This window comes from Gasterosteus aculeatus, chromosome 8, assembly GCF_964276395.1.
Source record: "Gasterosteus aculeatus chromosome 8, fGasAcu3.hap1.1, whole genome shotgun sequence".
Taxonomy (NCBI): Eukaryota; Metazoa; Chordata; class Actinopteri; order Perciformes; family Gasterosteidae; genus Gasterosteus; species Gasterosteus aculeatus.
This window is the reverse complement of record NC_135695.1, coordinates 13,579,901-13,604,816: the sequence shown is the minus strand read 5'-3', so window position 1 is coordinate 13,604,816 and position 24,916 is coordinate 13,579,901. Positions and strand designations below refer to the sequence as shown.

The following is a 24,916-nucleotide window of genomic DNA, read 5'->3' as shown; positions in this document are numbered from 1 at the left end:
ACATCTCCAGTGTAATTACCGAGGTTTCTCAGCTCCCTGAAAAAAAACGCAGGGGAAAAAGCAGCTACATTTAATTCCTAGTTGTCTGTTAACATAAAAATACATTTGCTTCAGTTTGTATAATACTGAGTAAATTTCATATTGTAATTTTTTGAATCCCCTCGACCCCCTGTAATCCCTGCCTATGTCATTCGACCCCCAGTTTTGAAAAAAAGATGGTTAAACTCATAATCATAATCCTACCAATGACTTCCACTTCATACAGACCACTGAGTTCACTTTGTTTATGAAGTAAACATGGTACCACATCGTACCTGCTGGAATAACAATAAACTGAAATAGGCTTCATGGACTTTTTGGGAGACTGAGACTGACAGAGCCAAAGAATAATGCTAAAATACTGGTATCGCGAGCAATGAGTAAGAAGGTCAAGGTCAGAGTGAAAGGGCACGTGGGACGTATCAAAAATGTATTTAAGATCTAAAGACATTTAAGGAAAACAAATGCCAGGGATTTTGTCTTTATTTCAAAGTTAGACAGAATACATAATACAGCAAGTGAAAAGCGTGGCAGACGGGGATCAAGGGGAGAAAAAGTAGTCAATCATGTTTCTACTGCTTCTTTTGGATTTACTGGCCCGTATTGATATGAAGCACAAAACGTTTCTCGGTTGCTCTTTTTGTGCACGCAGAGCCGTTTCTGAGATGGAATTCCAAAGTCTGTTTCATCGAATTAGAATTAGACCTTAGTTTGCAACGTATGCAGTAATCTTTTTTTTACAAATATAAAAGTCTTCACGTGCCGGTGAAATAAAAGCTTTTCAGGGATGTCGTTCGCTTAATCTCCAAGCATGATGCTGTGTGGTTTCCGAGCATCCAGTTTGGTTCAGATATTTATAGCGCATGCTGTGCACTAAATGGAAAATTGGAGAGAAAGTTCTCTTTGAATCATGGATTTTTTAGCGCTGAGAAGTCAATAATCCAAAATCGAGCGCAGCTTTTTTCCATTATTTTTTTTAGACGGATCGGGCGATGCAGATTATCAATTAAATTTGGGTTTGGTGAGATATTGACAGCGGCTTATTCTTTTTCATTTTTTTTAAGGACCAGGTTTAAGGATTCTCCTCCTCAGTTATAGATCTGGAATAAGTTAATACCATCTTTCCCTCGTTTGATTTTCACTGCAACTGCCTATAATTAATTACATGTTGCAGGTATGAATCTCTGTAATCCCGGAATTGTGAATTATGGATATAATTTATTGGATTTTTTGGACGTCTTTGCTCGTATTTTTCAATAATTAAGCGGAGAGATGAAAAGATGCTTTGCCCGTAAATTCTGTAGTTGCTGCCTGAATATGATGAGATAGTATTAACGAGAACAGCAATATCCTTTAGACAGAACACAAATTAAACTAAAGCAGTTTAAATTGCTGGTAAAACACTAAGCGTGCAGGTATGTTTTGCTCATTTGTAAAATGATAAATCATTTAAATTAAGCGTTGGTGTAAATGCCACTGCATTAATAATTTCCTCGTGTGACTTTGTCAAAATTAATTGCTAATACTTTTTGGGGGAAATGAGTTTTCCAAGTCAAGAATGACATTTGTTTTATTGGTGTTTTATTGGTGCTCTGCTTTACTCTGCATCTGTCCGTAAAGCATCACAACATCAACTGTGGTGTTGCTTTGAAAACTTCCCCCTATGTGCGATTGTATCCATTAAGCCCGTCCCTCTCCATCTGTCTGGGAGTGTGAATGGGCCAATTACCATCGCATTGCAGGGGTCAAGCGGGTTGACGTCTTAATTGGTTCTCTCCGCAGGGCTTCTTCAAGCGCACCGTCCAGAACAACAAGCGCTACACGTGTATAGAGAACCAGAGCTGCCAGATCGACAAGACCCAGCGGAAGCGCTGCCCGTACTGCCGCTTCCAAAAGTGCCTCACCGTTGGCATGAAGCTAGAAGGTAAAGCCGCATGTTTGCTTTTCTACGGTTCTGGTGTTTGGCCAACATGAACTTATATTTCAGTTTTTGACTCTGTAATTCAGAGTGTTTACAGTGTTTCAAAGTGTCAAAAGTTTGGGATTCTTCAAATTAGATAAATAAGACCCGATTAGTTGTTGCGTGGAGGAGAACGGGATGTCCAAAGTACGAGGGTACGTGTTGCTCAAAGGCTCTCCGATAGAACACACGGTTGTTCATGTGAAACCTGTGATGTGCAGTAACCAGTGTTACTCGTTATAATGTCATTATTTTATAATGGATGTACTATTTAGATGTTGTTAGAGTTGGAGCTGATTTAAACTATTTTATATAGGCCACTGTTTGGTAGTTCAACCTCTAAATACATTTCATATGACAATCCAATTGTATTTGAAATATTTTCATTTGAAATAATACTGGAGTTTGATTGCTTCTGGATTTCCACTGAATGTGCTTCAACACTCTGAGTGAAGTAACAGTGTTTGCCAATGACCTGCAATTTAACACAGTTAGCACATTCACCTATTTGGACCTTTTTTTGTAGAAATATACTTCTATGATCAATTTGGATTTAAATAGTTTCCTTCCGAATTGACATGTCCACCATTTAGGAAAGGTTGATACCTGCTATGACATAATAATTGCCTGTACGGAGGAAAAATATTATATTAATCTAAACAATTAACAATGAACAGCTTAGTCATATCTGTTCTAGAAAATGTCCAAATCCAGCATTGCTTATTAGTATTTCAGATGGGGTCAGGGGGAGTTAGGGGGTATATTGTAGCTGCTGTGCACTTAACTTGCCAGACAGAGTAATGGATCAAATATTAAACTTGGCGGCAGGGCAAGGATGGTAATGATGATACTTTTGGCCGGCCGTTCGGAGGCCTCTTTGTTTGATTTGAACGTGGCTCAGAAGCTTCCTCAAACACAACTATCCAGAAGTGACAGGACAGCAGGGCAAGTACAAGTCTTTCAATGGTCAAAAATAATATTTTAAATCAGCTAATTTTCCACACGAGTTGACAAGTTTTATTCTGAAACCACACATTTCAGAGTGGATCAAGTAACCGGAAGGTCATCATTCAATACATGTAAAAGAGGGGATTTAAAGGTCCTAAAGATAATTATAGTTATTCTGTTACACGAGAAGCTGTTACCATACACAATCTAAAAAAGCACAGCAATTTAAGTTTTGTACTTTGTTCATATACTTTCAGCTTAAACAAAATTCTTCACACTCCCCAAGGCTCCTTGAAAGATCATATACAATTAAGAAAAGTTCATGTATTAAAGAAATAATTCCCCAGGAGGGTGAAAGTAGAGGAACGGACGCCTAACTAAAATCTTTCCTGAGGCCTATTCCTTTTTGCTGCCATTTGTGATGTGTAATTAATTGCAGTTAATTGTAAATGGCCGCTGGGCAGAATGTCCTGGCCTGTCATTCCACAGCTGACAGGGGCGGGGAGGGCAGCGCGCAGCGTTTGATTGCTTTCGCTGGTGGTAGCTTTCAGCTCGGGGGCAGGACGGGCCCTGCAGCACTCTGTCAGGGGCCAGAAGCTCCAGTGGGCGACTCCTGCCACAAGCAGTAAAGACGTCCGATACAGAAAGGCTGACAAACACAAACACACACACACACTATGCACACACAAAGTACAGCTCGCCCTGGTAAACACATACATGTATTCATGAGAAGCCCAAAAAGGCGTTCAGAAGGCAAGAGGAAAAAGCTGTCATTTGACCTAAAAAAAAAAAAAAAATGTGTAGAGCAGCGGTGAAAGAGGAAAAGAGTTTTTTGGGGTCGTGTGCTCTGTTATTGCTTTTCAGTCCACTGCACAGCAGCTTGCAGCAACATGTGCATTGAGGAGATCGTGTCCAAATCTGGACAGAAAATATGCGATTACTGTTTATTTTTGTCTTTCTTGTGTTGCTGCGTGTCCTTCCTGTCTGTTGGTAAGTCTGCCACCCGCTGTGGCGGTCTTGGCACTTTGCTGTGAGCGTGGTAGCAGTAAAAAAAAAAAAAAGTGGGTCTTTGCGTGAGTTTTGGGGAGGCGGCTAAACAACTGGAAACGGTAGGCGGACTCATATCAGAGTGACGCACAGTAAACGGTGATGTGAATACGTCTACCCCATCACTAACAAATCAGTTATATTACCTTGAGCTCATTACATGAATTAGTCAATTAAGCCTGACATTTGTCTTTGCATAACAAAGGAATGCTTCACTGGCCCCAAAATTTAATTCAAATTAAGTGTGATCTTTAACCTGGTGTCACTTAAACTGTATGCCATCAGCGTTTAAAAAAAAAAAAAGTTAAATATATGAATATCTGTATCATTAAGTTTCATATGTGTCGTTAAAGCCTTGTTCAACCCAGTAATTGATCTTTTTCAGTCTCAGGCCATAACGCACTTATTTGCTCACACACAGACACACACACGCACGTAGCGTCTCAGCTCTCGGTGTTGACTCATTGAGAAAAGGAAAAAAAAAAAGCCACATCCCACTAAGGTCTGACCCATTAGCACGCCATTCACTAAAGCTGATGAAGCGCGACGTATCCGAACAGCTCCCACTGGCGCGGCCTTCTCTTTATCTTCGCCAGGAGTTGCCTTGCATCACATGCTTCACTGAGCTGCCTAATATTTCTTTCTTTTGTATCATCTTAAAGACGCAGCGTAACAGTTGTGTTTGTGCACTGCGTCTTCACTGTGCGAGATGCAATTCAGCCAAGCACAACTGAAAAATCATTTTTTTTCTTAATAACCATTGACAATGTAAGTTAATGACTGGCAAAGCACGGAAATGTTAATCATCGCAATATTTAAGAATGGAGTTCAACTTTTGTCCTCGACTGATTAATATATTTCCTGGTTCCTTTACATTTTTTGAGTATTACTTTTTAGATATATTTTGTGTTAAACTCACACACGCTTCCTTTTTGTTTACATTTTTTTTGCTATGCAATTATAAAATGCTCAAATCTAAATTTATCAATTACTTATAAATGCCAAACCTCTAAAGAGCCATCCAGCTCAATTCATCAACACCACCCGAGTGTTTGTATATTCTTCCCTGTATCTCCCCCCCTCCGTCCACTTTTTATTTACTCCCTGTCTCCATCTTTCTTACACTGGTTCGTCTTCCATCAGCCTCCCAGTACCTGCAGCAGAAGCCAGGGATCTGTCCCATTACTTATGCATAGGTATCATAGGTATTCATGTGTGTGCATGGGGTAGGGCGCGTCGGGAGCAGGGGCCGGGGCCCCGACATGACAAACAGGGTGTCAGCAAGGCTCCGCGGGACCCATTAATATGCTAGCGGTCGACAGGGATCCTCACCTCCGCGCGCTTAATATTCCTGTATATTAAACAACCATAAATCAGAGGATATAAGCGCTGAGGGCTGTTTTGTGTGTGATGTGTTTCAGTGTGTAAAGGGTTTGTGTGTGGATGTTTGAGTACATGGGGCACTGGATGCTTTTCGGAAGGAGGAACAAGATTTTTGGTTGGGTCAGTTTCTGAATTTACGGATGTGTGTGTGTGTGCCTGAGTACGTTTCCGTGTAGACGTGCAATAGGACAGTAAAGGAATTGAAAACAGCGTCAGCCTTCTTCCTTTTTCACTTTTCAGTCTGGCTTTAGCCCTTAAAGCCTCACTGCCAAACCCTGAAATACCCCCAAAACAATTCTTTTTCACACAAATGCAATTTCTTTCTCATATATCCCAACTTTTTTCCTTGGAATTCTTTCTGTTCATATATAAATAAAATGTGTCCAGGTCCTCGTTTCTCTCCTGCACTTTCCAGACAGCTCCTGTCAATCGAGCCGAGTGTGCTGCGATGTAGTCTTTTGGGTGGCTTTTGATAGATGGTTTGTTTCATTTCGTTCGGTGGCCGTCTTTCTTGTTTGCGTGTTCAGCAGTGGTGGCCGTCAACGTCAAGCTAACTATTCAGTTTGTGTTGTTTGTGCCAGACAAACCACAAACATCAATACAGATCCCTTTCCCTGCACCACAGAAACCCAGTTTAAGTGTGGATTTTATAAAAGGGAAATTAACTTACTCCTTTGTTTTTATAACAATGCTTTTTTTTCTCTTTTCCCATGAATTAAACCCTTTTACTACCATACTAATTTGTTTTAACCTTGTAATTTTCTAAAGTTGCAGTGTCACTACTTTGTCATCATAAGCTGAAGCTATAGCATTAAACCCATTAACAAGTCTCCACCTCAGGCAAATGCCCCCCCCCCTTTCATATTAATCTGTGTTACATGCATGCAAATCACCTTGTTTAATTAGAGACAAAGAATCCCTGTGTGTTTGTGTGATATTCATGATCATGTGGGTCCCCAGGTCCGAGGCAGGCAAGCAAGCAGTCAGGGCCTCATTTTGTTTTCCCGGTAGGGCCAACTATTAGTTTCTCAGCTCATTAAATACAGCATGCTGTTGTGGAGCAATCATAAATAGTTAAAGTCCCCCTAAAATAATGTATAATGGATCCTTTAGACGGCTCTGATTCTTTTTCTTACGTGTGATCAATTTAACGGTGGTGATGATCTCTGCGCCTCGTTGAGTGGGCGGTGGAGTTCACCTCCAGCATGTTGGGAAGCGGTTGTGTGCACGTGTATGAATTGCATTCCATCGGCGTAGCACAGGGCTCCGAGTGGTGGCCTCGCGTCTGGCCTGCTACGGTCTCCCTCTCTCCGTGAACCCCGTGTGCGTGCGTGCGTGTTTTTTTTGTCTAAGAATTTACGAGAAAGAGTCAGCACGCGTGTGTGAGATCATGTGAGTGTGTGACAGTGTGTGAGTTTGTATGCGTGCGTCTCAAACCCTCGGCTCAGATCAGTCACAGACACTTTTGTGACGGAGGTCATTAAAATCACTCCCAAGGCAGCTCTGAGAGTATGAGTGTGTGTGTGTGTGTGTGTGTGTGTGCCCCTCCTCACCCCCAAACTCTGCCCCCCCCCCTCATTGTTCTTCTTCTGTTCTTTCATTTATAAGTTAAGACATCGTAAGCCGAAGTGGCCTCTGGGGGACTTTTCACGTTATCTGACTATTTACTATTTATGACCAAGTTTGCACAATAGAATGAAAATAATATCTGACAATCCACAGTTTTAGTATTAGTGAGCGCTTTTTTTTTCTTCCATTGCACAGCCTCCCAGACGGCCGTTAGTCTGTTACATGCTGTGGCTCGGCGAGCCTCGTCAGGGAGAGAGATAATTAAGTATGAATAATTAACACCAGCTCCCCCCCCCCACTGGGAGCCAGCGGAGCAGCTTCCCCGTGGCAGCAGTCGGCCAGATCACACGTGGCCCTCGTGGTAGTCCACTGCGTGCCCGTCTCGTTCATTAGGAACACCCACGGCACAGAACCGGTGTGATCCTAACCACAGGATCCCGCACTGAGGGGGGAGGCAGCTTCCATTCATCGGGAAAATAACACACACAATTTGCTTAATGTCGCTCTTTTCAGCCTTTTGAGAAAATAAGTTTCCTGCTAATATGCAGTGTCTATTTACATTTTTTAGATATTCTATATAAGCTAAAATTTTTAGAATTCAGGAAACAGGCTTTCTGTGAATCTATACAAATATCTAGTTTGCCGAGTGGTAGAGAGAGAGAGAGAGAGAGAGAGACAGCTGTACAACGGTCACTTAGCTGCTCGCTGCATAGAAGTTTGAGTCTTTGGTCAATGAGTAACGACACTTATCTGTCAGACATGTGGGCTTTACGAGTAAATAGGTAAATGTCAAGTGTAATCACCACAGGTAGACCTTTGCCCGATATATTACATTACATGTCATTTAGCTGACGCTTTTATCCAAAGCGACTTACAGTAAGTGAATTCAACCATAGGGGCACAAACTCAGAAGAACAAGAAACAAGAAAGTGCAATTTCATCAAATAAGCCAATATACAGAAGTTATATACAAGTTCCAAATGATGAGTTGACTTCCATAACGGCATGCCTACACATACAAAGACACACAAATCTCACAGCATAGCCAAAATATAAAGGATTTGATCCGTAAAAGCATTTTCAAGTCAGTCACCTGCAATCCTCCTGAAAGTGGTTTTCATTCTTGCGGGTCAAGAAGCTCCTCTGAATGAAACCCTGACTTGCCTGGTCACAACGCTGCGTCCTGTCAAGCATGCATTCAAGTAAAAAACATGACCTGAATTAAAGATAATATTTCCTCTTCCTCCTTGTCCTTTTTTCCGTCTCAGCTGTGCGGGCGGACCGTATGCGCGGGGGTCGCAACAAGTTTGGCCCCATGTACAAACGTGACCGGGCCCTCAAGCAGCAGAAGAAGGCGTTGATCCGAGCCAACGGGCTGAAGATCGAGGCCATGACTCAGGTGATGCAGGCCGTGCCCACCGACCTCACCATCTCCTCGGCCATCCAGAACATCCACTCGGCCGCGTCCAAGGGCCTCCCGCTGAGCCACCACCCGGGCCACCACACGGGTCACCACCACCACCACCACCACCACCACCACGCCAACGCCCTGCCCCCCACAGACTACGACCGCAGTCCGTTTGTCACTTCGCCGGTCAGCATGGCAATGCCGCCGCACGCCGGCAGCCTGCAGGGCTACCAGGCGGCCTACGGACACTTCCAGGGCACGCGCACCATCAAGTCCGAGTACCCCGACCCGTACACCAGCTCGCCGGAGTCCATCATGGGCTACGCCTACGTCGATGCCTACCAGACGGGCTCGCCGCCCAGCTTCCCTCACTTGATCGTGGAGCTGCTCAAGTGTGAGCCAGACGAGCCACAGGTTCAGGCCAAGATCATGGCGTACCTGCAGCAGGAGCAAGCCAGTCGGGGCAAACACGAGAAGCTCAACACCTTCGGCCTCATGTGCAAGATGGCCGACCAGACGCTCTTCTCCATCGTGGAGTGGGCCCGCAGCAGCATCTTCTTTCGAGAACTCAAGGTAGGCGTCCACGATGAACGAGACGAGAGGGAGGCGATTTTGTGAAAATGTTTGTGGCATTACAACCGTATTTCCATCATTCCTTTTTAATACGAGCATGCTGCTATTTTTAGTCTTCAATTCTAGTTGCAGATATTCTGCGGGGCCTCCAATAAATCATCTCGAATTTAGTTTCAATGTTCTTTCCCCACGTCGTCATCCATAATTGAGAGCGCTTTACGCAGTTCATGAACACCATGTACTCAATCCTTTATCTTCAATAGGCCTTTAATCTTCCTCTTTTATGCGCCAGCTCAACACTAATGCAGAGGACACAGGCCTGTCTGTGTGTGAGGTGCTTCTAGCTGCCACTGCTGTCCGTCCAACTGCCTGATCAAAATACAGCAGCCAGCCACATTTACCCTGTGTGTGACACATTTTGGCTGTGGGTTGTGAAAACTGGGACGAAAAGCTTCAGGCACTTTTCCTGCTAACTGGGTCCGAGTCTGAGGGCTTCATGTGAACTGCACACCGCCCGTCTCCCCTCGATACATCCCCCACAACTAAGTGGGCACACACTCTGTGATGGTAAGAGATGTTGGCTATTAGCATATTGGTGGAAAAAAAAAAAGATCATAGAGCTTACTAAATAGCTTATTAAAAAGCGAATAGAGTCACAGTGATAACAAATGCTCATTTGAAGATTTTTTAACCTTCAGTTTTTTGCGGTGGACATTCTTTTGAGGTATTTTCCCTCGGTATTTATCACCTACAAAGTAGATGAAGCCAACAAAATCTGAACTGTGTTCTCAGTCGTACCAAACTGAACATTATCAACCACCTTACTGTAAAACTGTGATAATTCCCGCTTATTCATCACCGAGCCCAAGGGAGAGTCTGTGCGCCTGCAGCGTCATTTGCTCTGAGTGAAGGTTAATGTTCGGAGCGGCATGAAAGGCGTTTGATTAGTCTGCGCTTCACCTGTTTTTCTTCCCGTTGTCCGTACTCCTTTTGTCTGTTTGTTTCGCGCTGCACTGCCAAAGGCTCAGCTGCATATTAATGGGCACAGGCGTGTTGCAAAATTTCCTCCAAAACATTTCATAGTATTTGGTTATCAAAAGGGGAAAATAAAAAAATGAGATACATTTAACATTCAAAAACAGAGCCAATTACAACATTGAAAAGAGTCCTTGAAAAACAAATGTTGACATTTAGCATACGCTGCGTCCCCGCTATTGACATTTCAATAGCGATGTGTATTTGCATTCAACTGGGGTGCGCAGCACTTCACTTGTGTTCACGCGCACAGACGCACACAGGCGAGCCGTGAGGTGTGGCCACGGCCTATAATTGTGTGGGGTTTGCCTATTAACTTTGAACGATCATTTTTGCTCCACTCTGAACCCTCTACTATCACACCCTCGTCCTAATTCAATTACCTCCCCCCGCTTGTGTTTGTCACTCCCTTTTTTTTTTGGTCCTGAATGAAATGTCATTATGTTTTCCTAATGAATAGTAATTGGGATGGATGCCAGTTACAAAAGGTAGAAAATGACCGGAGCTCAATGCAGTTGCACGGCTCGAGGTACAGGGGAGGTGGGATTGTATTTCACTTGAACGAGAGACATAATAAAACTGAGTATTTTTAAAGAGCCACTTTGCTTAAGCACGAGGGGGATTCAAAAAGTCCTTCCTTGCTTGTTTCTCATTAGTTAATATTGAGAGAACTGCTTAGCGAGGCTTAGTATTAGTGATGGTGAGGAGAAACCGCGAGCGGGGCCATCGAATATTGAACTAATTGGAACTGGGGTTGTGGAGATCGTTGTTACACACTCTTGGTTTTGAAACATCTCCCTCAAATTGTTATATTTTCAGCTGAGATTTAATATTCAATTGTGTGTGCACTTTGTGTGAATGTGTTGCTATTCTGTTCTGCTGCCCGCTTTTAGTTCAACAACTACGGTAACAAACACGACAAATGATACGGAAGAACCCCTCCTAGGACCTGTGTCATCGGGTCTTTATCTCAGTGTGAATACGTCTCCTTTTGCTTATTCATGTGTGCCTGTGTGTGCGTACATGGGAGTCAATGCAGGCTAATGTTCCCGTACCGTTCATGCATGACAAAACATGCAAAAATGCTTCCTACATATGGTGTGTGTGTGTGTGCCATTGAACCCAAGATATCATGGTTTTACCCCCCTGAACTTTGACATCTCCTTTTAATACAGATCTGACTATTAAATGTGAGGTCGGTGGGAGGAGTGGGGGGGTCCAGAGAGAGAGGATGCAGAGTAGAATTAAAGGTTTGTCACAGGAGTAGTGTGGCGATGTGGGAAGCTATAAATACACACACACACACACACACAGACCCACATTCAGGCACAGACACTGCTCACACGTAACGCACAGGCCCGCTCACCATTAATAGTGCTGTAAGAAGTGAATCGTTTCTCTGGTACGGTGCGCGCGAGGTGCCTGCCAACAAAAGGGTGTTTAAAGATTTAGTTTCCATAAGTTGGCGTCGGTCACGGGCTTTTATATTAACCATTAGGAGTTCCTCCGAAAGAGCTCTCCCCATTGTTTTCCAATGCAGCGCGTTGCCTCTTTTATTCTCACCCTCTCTGTAGAAAAGGTACAACTTGAGGGACGCTATTTCTAACACCTCGGATCCTATTGTTGGAAATGAACATTTTTTATGGTTATTCATTTTTGGCCAAAACATAACCCAAACATGTTAATTTTATTTTTCAAACATACGATTATCTCTTAGAAAATTAGAATACGCAACCTTATCTTTGAGCTTGGTTGGTGCACAGATACATAGTTATCAGCAGCTATTGGGGTACTTTAAAAAACAATTGTGCACATAGTTTCATAGTTTGTAGAGGGCTAATGAAAGTATTTTAGCAGTGATTAATTGTTGAGTTCATACTGTATCACTATTTAAATGTGTGTCGTCAGCTTCAGTAAAACATAATGAATATATGCAGCCAAATCGATGCCTAGTTTTCCGAGTTTTATTGATTTAAAGATGAAACAAAAAGGAAAAAATCCCTTTGTAAGGAGATCAATTGTTGGAAGGCATGTAGATTTGTCTGACTGAAGCAGAAATAGAAAAATCCAATATATATATATATATATATATATATATATATATATATATATATATATATATATATATATGCAGCTAAAATTGAAATATGCTGCAAATGACCAATAACAACATAGACACTAATTAAACTGCTAACACAACAGAGTATGAAATCTAATATGGTTGATGAATTTTAAATACCTGAACCTTGGAAAAGTAAAAATATGTCATATTTTCTTAATGAAAAGTATAAACAGTCTTCTTAAGAACACCTTGTGCTGAATACAAATTGAGATGAGATATTTGTTTGCCCTGTGTGTGCGTGTGGGGGGGTGACTCATACCCTAACTGGTCCTTTTCTACCCTCTCCTCCATTGTTCCAGTGTTGGGATGGCTGGCCTGATTCCCGCCCCCAACACAATGAGAGGGAGATTTTAGTTGGGCAATTGGGACTTTTGATGATTCATATGTTTATATCTTACCTTCCCAACTCTACTCCCTTTTCACAAACCCGAGCCCCCCCCCTCCCCTCCTTCCTCTCTGCACCCTTTAATAAAAAGGATGTGCGTCTGATGTTGGGACGGCGAGCCCTTTTGTTTGCCTTGTCAACACTCAACCTAGGAAAAAATTAAGGCGGCTACCGTTTGCAGTTTGTCTGAGGTAAACAGAAAATATGCTCTCAGAAATGCTGTCAATACCATTCAATGACCCATGTTTCTGACAGACGAACACTAAAGCCGATGATGAGGTTATAGTTTAGCAATTGGACCCCCCTGGTATTTGCATGTTCATTTATTACCAGAAATATCATCAACTGTCATCTACTGTCAACAAATGAGGCCTTACAACATTGTTATGCATATGAAGTTGTAAGAATCAACCTTCTTTTGCTTGTTCGTTGCTTATGCAAAAACCCAATAAAGCAAACGGCAAAGGCTCCACAGACGCATCAACAATGTCAAACAGGCGGCAGTGTTTGCGTGACTAGGCTAAGGGGCAGTACACACTAAAATAGCCTATACAAAACTGCACAGTTTGAGAAGTGTATGACAACATTTAGATGAAGGTTGACGTAATTATGAAGAAAAAGATATTCCTTCTCTTTAGTGTGAGTTTACTTCCCAGTATTAAGGGATGATCTGTTGTTTCGAATCGGTCTTGTGTAACGTTATACATAAAGGGTATATGTATATTTACTCTGTCCACCTGACAAGAGGAAAATAGCGCAGCGTTTTGAAATGTGGTTTTGTCCGTTTATTTCAGCCGCCGTGGGACCGTTTTTTTGGGAGCATCCAGACACGTTTTTGTACTTCTGTGTTTCTTCTATTTTGTCTCTCTGCATGTGAGGGAATAGCAAAAGCAGAACTGAGGGCCATTAAGTTGAGGAGGATCTGTATTAGAAGTCTTGTTCCCTGGGAAAGCTCCCAGCTGAGATGGGACGGCCATATTGGATAAACAGATGGCTGCGGAGAGGAAAGGAAAGGAGAACAGAGGTGAAACAAAGAGGGGAGATGAGAGAGGGGACGAGTGGAGGAGGAATGTGGAGAGGGAAGGAAATGAGAGGTAATAACAAAGAGGAAGACATAAGACAGGGAGAACATTTTAAAATGATTTGATAAGGGAAAGAAAAAAAAGCAATATAAAAAGTATATTAAAGTGAAAAGAGACTTTATGGTTAAAGAAAGTCAACAGGAAGGGAAAAGGGGTAAGAAAGGGATGAGGTAATATTTACATACACATAAATAAATATATATATAAATATAGTTCAGACTAAAAAATTAGTAAAACTACAATAGAATAGAATATATTTCCAGCAAAATTATTTTGATGTTTCATATGTATTTTCAAATCACATTATCCTAAACCGTCAGTGTAATGCATTAATTTTACCTGTGCAGCTGGCCTTGCAATCAGATATTTTAAGAAAGATTTTGGTCATTAATTCACTCACAAATCACATTTCAAAAGGTCTTAAAACCTCACAAGAAGAAAACCACGAGCATCTCAAGCAGCACAGACTCTCTCTGGCCCTTTTATTCGACTCCTCTAAGCGTCTGCATGTCAGTCAATCCAGCAGTATGACGCTGCCAATGACAGGAGCGAGAAGCTGGCTGATGTTCAGATACCACATGCTGAACATTATCCACTCAGAGATTTACCTGAGTGGATGATGTAACGATGATGTAATTTCACCACCTTCCTTCTATCTAGATACATGAATATCACATGAATTTACTCTTGTGAAATTATAGTTACACAACCGTCCTGCCCAGTCCAGCTGTATGCTCGTCATACCCACACACACGCACACACACACACACACACACACACACACACACACACACACACACACACACACACCTTCTTTCCATGACCTCTCCAAGAGCAGTTTAATTTCCACGGTGCAACCAAGCGTGTGTGCATGTTTGTGGGTGTCTGTGTTGTGTTCTATAGCGGGGGTGGTGGTGGCGGGGGGGGGGGGGTTCAGGGTTGGTATTGCTCCTGCCCTGCTTTGACCGCTGATTGCATCGTTTCTTTTTTTCTTCACACTCCATAACTGAGTGGAAATTAATAAGCCGTTTTAGGCGTGATCTGTGAACCCGGGGGAAGCGGTATATCTCACCACCTCCTACAGACACTCACACACACACACACATAGATTCAGAGCTGCTGCAATGTCTTGTCATAGAGGTCAACGACCCCCCCCCCCACCCTCCCAACACCCCAATCCTGATAAACTGCAAGCGTGATGGGGTTGGCGGCAGCACGCATGTTGGCAGAGATTTGTAACTCTGTCCCTGGTCCATTGCATTTAAATTAATGACAGGCTGTGTTACACCCCCCCCCCCCCCCCCCCCCCCCCCACACACACACACACACACCACATGGAATGCTTGCTTCACCTTAGTTGGGAAGAAAGGAGGTGCAGGAAAGGACATGGAAAGAACAAGGCGCGTAAGGAGACGGGGGTTTGAACGTGTTACAGAAGAAGTAGAGAGAGAGACGAGCAAAGAAAAGAATGTGACTTCTGAGATGGAAACCCAGTGACAGAGTAAGAAATTAAACAGAATGGATGATTTAGTCTGAGAAAGTGACCAGCGAGAGAAAGAGAGGCGTCGGAGAGGGAGTTAGAGACAGAGATGTCGCAGCAGGCGACGAAGGAGGCGGGACAGTGAGAGATGAAAAGAGGTGGCAGAGGGAGAGAGAACAGGTATAATGAGGGACAGCAAGAGAAGCCCAGAAAGAGGGAAACGAGTAAGAGAGGAAGGTGTGCATGTGGAGGGGGGGCAGGGGGGGTTAACAAGGGGCTGCTAGAGGCGACGGCCAAGGGCATGAGGAGGAGGAGGAGGAGAGGGGGCATGGTGAAGGACAACAAGGGAGGGTGTGGTGGGGTGAAAAGAGGACTGGTAGGTATAGGAGGGGAGGGAGGGGCAGGGGGGCGGCTGAGGGTGCAAGGGGGGGAACAGGTGGAAGGTTAATGGGCCTGGAGCGGATCCACCAGACGCTCCTGGGCTTGATGTATGGGCCCAGGGCCCGGCGCGGGGCGTAGGCTTTCAAAGATATATTATTTCATTTGAAGAGCAGCACCATTCTGGCCGACAACCCCCCCACAGCCCAGCATTTGTCCAGTGATAGATGACATGCCCCCCCTCCTACCCCTCAATACCCCAACATACACACACACACACACACACACACACACAGATACGCATCTATCCCAAAATACAGTTTTGTAGAATTTCTGTTGCACTAGTCGGGAGACTTCATTTTCTTCCTTTCATTCTCTGCCTTCCTCACCCCAGTTGTTCTTCCAGCGCCCCCCTCCCCCCTCCCGGCTGTCAGTCTTTCGCCCGGGCAGCAGGCAGGTCTTATGGCCGCCTGTGTTTTTTTAAGTTGCTATTTTAGTGGTAACAATATCTGTTTGATCAGTAGCACTGGGAAGGAGCAGGAGTTTGGAGGAGGGGGGTAACGAGGAGGGAGGCAGAGGGGGCGGTTTCACAAAGGCCTCTTTTCATTCATAAATTATTGACCATTGCTCAAGACATCACTGTCTCTTTTTCATAAATACTGTAAAGCCCTTCCCCTTTTTCCCCCCAATGATACCGATGCAAAATGGAAGAAGTCTATTTAAGTCTGTTTTAAAGTGTGTCGGCAGTCTAAAAAAAACCAACCCAGCAAGACTCCGACGTAACAAAGTCTCCTCTTTATCTGAACAGCTACACGTTGGACATCTTGAATGCGTCTAGCCGCTACAGGCATGTGGCACTACTCCCGCACGTCCCACAGGGGACACGTACAAACATGCTAACCGTATGTGTCTCGGAGGGACAACAGTAAACCAAAGACTCCCTATTCCACCGTGTCCAACATGTCAACGCAACTAATTTAGTGGACGCTTTTATGGTGTCATATTCTTTCATCTTTTGGTCAGTAATAATTACCTGGCATAACCAAAGTTTGTAATTTCCAAGAGCGTCTCCTGTACTATTGATAAAAAAAATTTAAAAAATCGAATCTTCCAATGTTCTCTCATCCCCCGATGGTTGTAGAATGAGCTTTAAGAGCCTTTCCAAACAGAGGAACGGTCCCGTAGGTGCAACCACAGGGGACTGCAGAAAGCCGGAAGGAAGAACAGGAAAGTTGTTAAAAGAGAAGATTTAAAGTCGCTCGTCCCAGAGGAGTGGCAGCCAGAAGGAGACAACGGGGGTTAGGAGGTTTTAGCATGCACAAAGTCTGCTCATCTACTTGTTGCTTTGATGAGGGATGAAAGGCTGTCATGAAGTTCAGCTTTACGGAGCTCCGGGCCATGATGGACTCAACTGTCCTCAAGAACATTTCCTCCTCCTTCAGGCTTCCACATCCTTACTCAAATCATGTTTTTCCATGTTTTTCCATTAAACCAAAGTCCTCAGTCAATATGTGAGAGCAGGTATGAGAGTGCACAAGGAAAGTGTTTTATTTATTTTTATAACTGCCATCTAGTGCTGCCTTTCTCCATCTCACCTTCCTCTGCAAACCACCACCGGCTTCCACCTAAGTTTTTCATTTCCAAGCAGCCTGATTCGCATTTGAGAGCACTTTGGGCATTCGGCAGGAGTCTTGTTTAAGTCTTGTTTGAGGACGATCAGGGTAAAAGCCTTTTTTTATTGGCAGGTCGTTAAGACGGTGATGCAGGTGACTAGGCTGTTAGCCTTGGTGGCCCCCGAACAATCAGGGGTTTTCGTTTCGCAAGTTGGCAACAGTCAGTCAAATCAGCGCGTGAGTGATTGAAAGGTGCTGAGGAAGTGAAAATGAGAGACTCAAAAAAAACGGGTAACCAAAGCGGCTACTTGATGTAGCTAAAAAAAAATCAACTCACCAGCGCATAGACACTTTACGCACTCCCCCAAATGCACAAAGCAACGTTCCCCCCTTACCTCTCCCCCTCTCTGCTTATAGTTATGAGCCGTGTTGGAGTTTATGCTGGAAACTTTCCATAGTGCCTCCTCTCGGAAATGCTGCAAGCCAAAAATGTGGTGCTCACAGTGTGCAGCGGCAAAGGACACATTAGAAGCGATCCTCATGAAAAGTATGGTTACCCAGCAGAGGGCCCGCGGATAAGGGTGTCGCTATGTTGTCAGGCGAGTGGTAAATATACAGACAGAAGTGCCGGCATTTCGCTTCTAAATAGCTCCTGGCTATAGAGTTTCCCAGAGGTCAGAGGGGCCGATGTGTGGCTGCCGCAGCCCGATGCCGACCCTCGGCCTCCAAACTAAACTCACCACACCGAACTATGCAAACCTGTCAGCTAATTCGTCTCCCTCTCTGACATCTGCCTACCATTTGGAAAACATTAAAAGGGACATTGAAATCTGTTGGGTGTGACAACTATTCATACCGTCACATAATGATGTGGCATTTCTTTGCTAGAAAAAGCACTTTACGAGCCCAAAACATTGGAAATTTAACATATCCCCGTGGCAACAATTAGCCATCCAACTAAATAACACTCGTTCCATGAAGGTTTATGAGGTAAATAACTCCATTAAACAATTCTGTTACTATATTTACATAGTAAACAACGTATTCGGTGGCGGCACGGTTACTAAACGGCAAAACTTCTTTAGGCAAATATTTTGTTACTCCCCAACTGGCTTTCTGCTTAACTAAAATAAAACAAAGACAACACAAAGAGCCCCTAAAGTTCTCGTGTTCCGATGTTGCGTGGCCTCAATTATCTGCGTGTAATCCAGCCGAGAGGTTGTGCCGATGTCAGCCGCTTTCGTCACAGGGCTGTCAACAGTTGTCCACCGACGTCTATTTTTGATGCTTATTCACGGCTTGCCTATTCCGGACTGGGGAAGCTCGCTGGGGTCGGGGGTCCAAGAGACAATAGACAAGACAGTGGCGGAGCGCGGCCGAAAGCTCGCCTTCTAGTTTTACACTTTACACTAAGAGCCGAGGGGGGGTATTTATATTCAACCGGGAAGGCGGGTGATTGAATTTGCACAGCGATGACTGGTGCGTAACAAAAGACACTGTGGTTGTGTTGTGACGACGAGCAAGAAATTTCGTTGGGGCTTCACGCCAAACAACGATCCAGGCGAGAAAATGTCTTCAGCCCCCCAGCCGGCAAAGTAGGACAAAGACACCTGTTCCCTATCCTTGCTTTCGGCGGCCCTTTCTCTGCTGGATTTCATTTTTGCTCTCGCTCCACTCATTTCTTTTTTTTAACACTTCACCAGGACTTTTTCATTACTCCCGCGCCGTTCCCTCTTCCTCACCTCTCAATCCGTCAGTCTCTTTCTTTGTTCCTCCCAAAGGCCCATGACTGCAAACCTGGCACAAGCTACGTATAAATGATTCCATACATGTGAAATAAAAGGCAAGGCACTAATAATAGGCATGGCAGTCGTGTGTGCTTTTAGGATTGCGCCCAATAAGAGGGGGGCGAAACGAGGCTTTTCGGGAAAGCTGAAACAATGATGAGCAATAAACCAAATATGCTGAAAGGGGTACTTGCCGTGACGGGGTGTCCTACAACACACTAAACGTCTAGAAAAGAACTCGAAATGCTGAAAAAGGACAAGGTTTTTCAGGCGGCAAGCCGCAGTCTCACCTTCCCTTAGGCCATTACTTTATACGCCACATGTTGCACTGCACTTTGCAGCAGCAGCAGCGCTACGTCTCATACTGCCACAGAGGTGCTAGAGAGACTTCCGTCTCCTAATACAGATGCATTCATGGCAGTTTCTGTCAGATGAGTCCTGGAGCTACACTTGAGGGAGAAGCAGAGCGCTCCATCTGTTCTGCTGCGTTGGGGTTTTGATGTCTCCGGTTTCCTTGTACTTTGACTGTTTGTGTGTAACAGGAGCTCCGGAAATGCTCAATTAGCTAATTCAGATATTTCATTTGTACATCAAGGGCTGTGATCCCAGTGATCTCTGGAGCTGTGCCACATTTGGATGGTAGTTCACAGCTGTCTGCTCTAAAAATGAATACCACCCAAACCCCCTCAACCCCAGCCCCTCTCCCCCCACTACCCCCTTACAAAAAAAAACGGAAAAAAAAAACCCACACACACACCCACCCCGGCGCGTCAAACACTAATGGGAATTTGTGTCTCCCACCCTCTCAGACAAAAAGCATCACTGCGTCTTTCCGCATTTTAAAACAGCTTTAAGCTGCGTTAACGTAACGTACTCGCGTGAGACGGAGAGAAGGGGGACTGTCTCGACTGCTCTAAATAATACAGAAGGGGGAAGCCTTCGGCCAGTCCTCTCTGTCTCCTCCCTGTCTTGCCTTGGCTTCCTCTTAAAAGACAGACGGAGGTGAATTATGAGGTCATTTCCCCACTGTCCGTCAACCAAAGTCGGCACGGGCACCAACAGAGCCGGTAGAACAAAAACACACCCGCGTCCGTACATTCACGTACAAAAATCCTCCCTCACTCAAGCCTTACAGTCCCATTAACCGTACGATAAAGTGAATGCAAAGCCCCACTTTTAACCAACTCACGCAATACGTGGCACCTTCCAGCCAGGGCCCTGAGACAGTCCACTCGCACAACTAATGTTGCATTCCGGATGGCAAGTATTGTGTCAGAGGAGAGCGGTGTGGCGGGAAAGGAGCAGCAGGCTGCACATGTAAGTGTGTGTGTGCAAGTATGGACGCATAGACAGAATTGTGTGCCTGTGTAAGTATCCAGGTCTTGACATGATTGCAGTTGTTTGTGCATGTGTGTGTGTGTGTGCGCGTGTGTTGTGTTGGACTGGAGGTGGAAGGGTTACTTTTGGGAGATGCCATTCCCAGGGCTGCATGTGTATTAGCCGTCTAATGTTCATGTGAATAATTGATTAGGGCCTCTCTGTTTTTTTGATAATTAGATGATAGCTTCTTCGCTCTAAGCCCTGAGATTTCTAGTGTGTGTGTGCGTGTGTTGTGTGATTGTGTGAGTGCGTATGAGAGTAGGAGTATGTGTGTGTGTGTGTGTGTGTGTGTGTGTGTGTGTGTGTGTGTGTGTGTGTGTGTGAATGGGTAGTCCATTTCTGAGATATACCTAAACAATAGCTCTCAAAATGAACAAAAAACAATCCTTTAAGCCGTGGACTCATGGATTAACTTTATAAATGAGGCAACATTCAGTTCTCATAGCCTATGAGTGAACACTGTACCACCTTAATTGATTATGTCATAAAAGCTGACAGAAAGTTGGGATTTTGTACATATCTATTAAACAGACCAGTTTCGGCAGAAAACAATAAACATCGCATGCATGAAAAGGTATCAATTGAAATTCACGCGCGGCCCCTCGGTGGTCCGTTCTCTTGCCTCATTGATTCTTCCATCTTTCATATGCTTATGCATCAAGTAAAAACAGAATAGGATAGTTTGGCCGTGCTTGGTTCATCCTCGGATCGCTGCGCTAATGTCCGACAGAGAAGAGAGTTTGTTGTCGTCGTCAGCAACCTTGAGAAAACAAGCTGTTCTTCCCGCTGCCGCACACACACACACACACACACACACACACAGACAGACCCACAAACAAGCTTTTTCTGCATGAATGTTGTGCCGTTTCTTGTGTGTTTGCATTTTGGTGTGTGTGCACTTAGCTGGCTGAAGCTAAAAAAATATAATTGTATGTTTCCCCAAATTGTTTCCGTAGCAGCCGTTGTATCTTCTGCGTCATCTTGATTTATTTGTTTATTTATTATCTGTTTACATATTTGTTTAGCACACACAATACCGCACCGGTTGCCCGCCGCGGACACGCTCATGTTACAGAGGCTCAGGCAGAGGAGACCTTAGTCGACGCACATCTTGTTTCCTCCGGTCTCAACGAGGCTTGGGACAAAAGGGTGATCTGTAGGATGAAAGCACAGACAGGGCGACGAGGAGAGGAAGAGGCCGTGTTAAATGATTGGCTGGGTTTTATGTTTTCCCTTTCTACCACAACAACCCCGGGACAAGGAATTAGAATTCCAGGATGTGTAGACGGAAAAAAAAGATGTGAGGACGGAGACGGGGAGAGAGAGCATATGACCAATCGAAAGCAGAGTGTTCCCAGGGTCAAAGGCCAGCCTCCTGAGTCTGTTAATGCGGTCACCGTGGGAACCGATCAATCTCAGTGCCGCAGCGATATCGATCAGATATGGGCACACGCACAGCATTCTTTCTGACACACACAATACAGCATTCATTCGTTCTTAGGAAGCGGCTACTGCTCCCAGTGAGTTGACTCGCACACTCACGGCTTTCCTAATATTATTCGGCAAAGAAGAGGGTGTAGACAATCGCTGCCCTTAGAAACAGTTCACTCCAACACTTCAATAAATTTCCCGGCTACACATTGTTGGCAACCGCACACTGATTTTCTTCTGTAGACGAAGGGATTGTGGTCTTCATATTGCCTTGGTACTTCTCTTTCACATTCAACATGCTCCACCGTATCCTAAATGCATGTAGATAGTTCTAAAGAGACACAAAGAAAACAATTTTTGAAGCTGGAAGAAAAAGGCCTGCAGATTCAAGGCCTTCTTGTGACAATGGTTACACTTTATGAGCTCACAGGTGGCCTGAGGCATCTCTATGGCTGTTGGGGCACATAATAGCAGTCTAGAGTTTCTGTCGGATATAAACCCACAGGCATCTGCACTTGCAGATATGTGGGATGAGATATACATGCAAGCAGCAAACAGGTGCCAGTGACATGAGTTGTTGATGAGCATGCATGCAATGATATACACGTAGTGTCACATATATGCAATGATACAGATCCCTTGCCGTATCATGCTGATATTAATCAAGTCTGCTAGCTTATGGTCTTTCAGAAAAATATTCCTTTATGAGTTTTCTGAATGTCCACATGAGATTTTGGTTTTAGGTCCATATTGGCGTAGCACATCAAAGAAAGTAAAATAAATCATATGAAAAGCAGAACTGGAGTTTTTCTTGAGCGGCTGTATTTCATTCTTTGCAACACAAGCATTCACTAGTTCTACGTACTTATACCTTTAATAACCATTACAATGAATACAAATGCAGAGGTTTACCTCAACCAACCAAATACAGGAAGAATATAATAATTATTATCCAAGAAGTTCAGTCATTTTTTTCAATGCATTGAGGTAAGTTCCCCTGAAGCCTCTTCTCTTAAGGAATCGATGGATTTCTTGTAATTTGCTAATCATCCGGATTAAGCACATCAGTAAATCAGAAAAAATGTCAGGTAACCAACAGGTGCGAAGCTAGAAAATAACAGATTATTGTAGCTTCGATCTTCAACCTCGTCTGCTGGCTGAGTCAGTTTGACTGAAACTAAAGTTGCTCACTATATTATCTCTATTATTATCATTCCTCTCCTCAGGCCTCCTCCAGCTAGACTGCCAACGCCACCTGCTCATTTTCCCAGCGTTCTTATCACCCCGCCAGCCGTAGGATCGAAGGCCCACACAAAAACTGTACACCACGACAAACGAGAGTTGGTTTGGAGAAGTGAGGGATAAATGGTATAAAGAATTTTATTTTCATCCGCTTCTGCATCAAGTAGAGAGAAGTAGTAGTCAAGAAATAAAGACTCGTAGACAAATTAGTTAGCCAGAGAAGCGTGTGCTCGGGCAAAGAACAAACCATCCCATGATTTTGGATGTTGTTGGCAGCGAAACCCCACACTGAGACTCTTTTCAATTAAATGACCAAACTATGAACTGAAAAATGAGCTGGAGTACATTCAGGTTCGGCATAATTAAGCGTTCGAAATGCTCCGAGAACAACAGACGCTGTTCTAGGTGAATTAATGCCCGTTCCCAGGTGAATACGGGACCTGTTTGGCTCAAGGCGAACAGATGCCAAGACAGGACCGCACCAAAGGGCGGCTGCTATAAAACGCACGAGCATTGATGTCGGCTTCAAACCTCACCTGTAGTATTCCGAGACAGCATTGATTCTTGTCCAGCAGAGAGACTGAAAGATAGAGGCACAGCTATTGTTTATGTACAAGTCGTTTGAGGCAGATAAATGAATGGATTTCTGTGTGTGTGTGTGTGTGTGTGTGTGTGTGTGTGTTCTACCCCCACGTCTTTTTAAAAAAAATAGCATGATTCTCTCCATTCATTAAGGCTCCACAGAAGGAGATTCCATTAATCTGTTCATTAGGCCACATCAAAAATGGAACTACTTATTAAAACCAGATCCAGCTGTGTACTCTCGTTAAAGCCAGCCGTAGCGTACGAAGCTTAACAATGCTCGTGGCACTAGACCAAAACCCGGCCACAAGAAAGGGGGGGAAGGATTCTACTACACTGGCCTGTTTTGACTCAACACACCATGATAATTGCTCTACTCTTAGCAGGGGGCTATGAATAAACATTATTTCAGTCAGCGAGCATCTGAATGCTCCATTTCCAATTAATTTACATTTACCCAGGAATGGAGGCAATATCTGCGCTTAATCACTTTGTTTTATTTTCTCAATTTCCCCCAAGTCTTTTCTCATTCTCTCATTCCCTGTCTGGCACTTTCATTCCCTCTCTCGCCTCGCGCTCTCTTTCTTTTTCTACCTCTCTCTGGAAAATCCTATTAATCTTAGCCAGTGGTTTTGAACAAAAGCTATGGGCTAAGCGATTGATCCTGGCATTGATCCCATTCGCCTGAACGATCATAAAGGTGTTAAATTGGTTTCTTGGAGGATATGTGTTTTTCATTGCAGTAGAAGTTCCTGCTTGGAGTCTCTCGCTATTCCTTAACCAAACACTGGTGATGATATTAAAATATTATAAATATCACACCTTGAAACGCCTTCGATGTGGATTCTGAAGCCAGTTTTCCGTGAAGTGTTTTCTGCATCAGCCCAAACCTCAGCAGCTGAATCCTTGCAATGACTTTTGTTCCCACCAAGGACCAGTGGAGCCTTGGGATTGGCCAAATGTGTAATGTGGAAGCAAAAGTAGAAAAACTCCTTCACTTATGTGACTTACATATCATGACCAGCTAACATTTACTAAATAAACAATTTGAGAGTGAATATTTGTTACAAAACTAGATCAAATACCTGAAGCTGCTGCTCTGGTATCAAATGTAATATCTTCCAAAACAAATGAGAACAGCAGAAATGACAAGTTGACCGCCAGTTTTTCCTTAATTATGTTATTATCAATCCAGGGACATTTACACGTGTTGATTTATGGAAAACTAATGAATAGAATGTACTTGATGAATAAACATAACGCAGATTTAGTTTTTTAAGAAAGAGACGACTATAGTGTTGAAGGAAAGAATGTTACTAACTATCTTGTGGTGAGTTGCAGAGTTTGGTACCAATATATAGTATATTGGTATATAAGTTATATCATGAAATCAAATACATACTTTTATATTTTTCAAATAATCCACAAGTGAGAGAGCGGAAATGAAATAAAAAAACTTACTTCCTCTCCGG

At 43.8% G+C, this 24,916-nt stretch overlaps 1 protein-coding gene across 1 annotated transcript in view; it reads left to right on the top strand.

Annotated features, from left to right (window-relative positions):
• The window catches only part of nr5a2 (nuclear receptor subfamily 5, group A, member 2), a 57,875-nt gene that overhangs the window by 5,048 nt on the left and 27,911 nt on the right, over positions 1-24,916 (top strand). The window contains exons 3-4 of the mRNA XM_040184949.2: positions 1,822-1,963; positions 8,215-8,927. Coding sequence (XP_040040883.1) covers positions 1,822-1,963; positions 8,215-8,927 — 855 coding nt within the window. The remainder of the gene's footprint in view (positions 1-1,821; positions 1,964-8,214; positions 8,928-24,916) is intronic.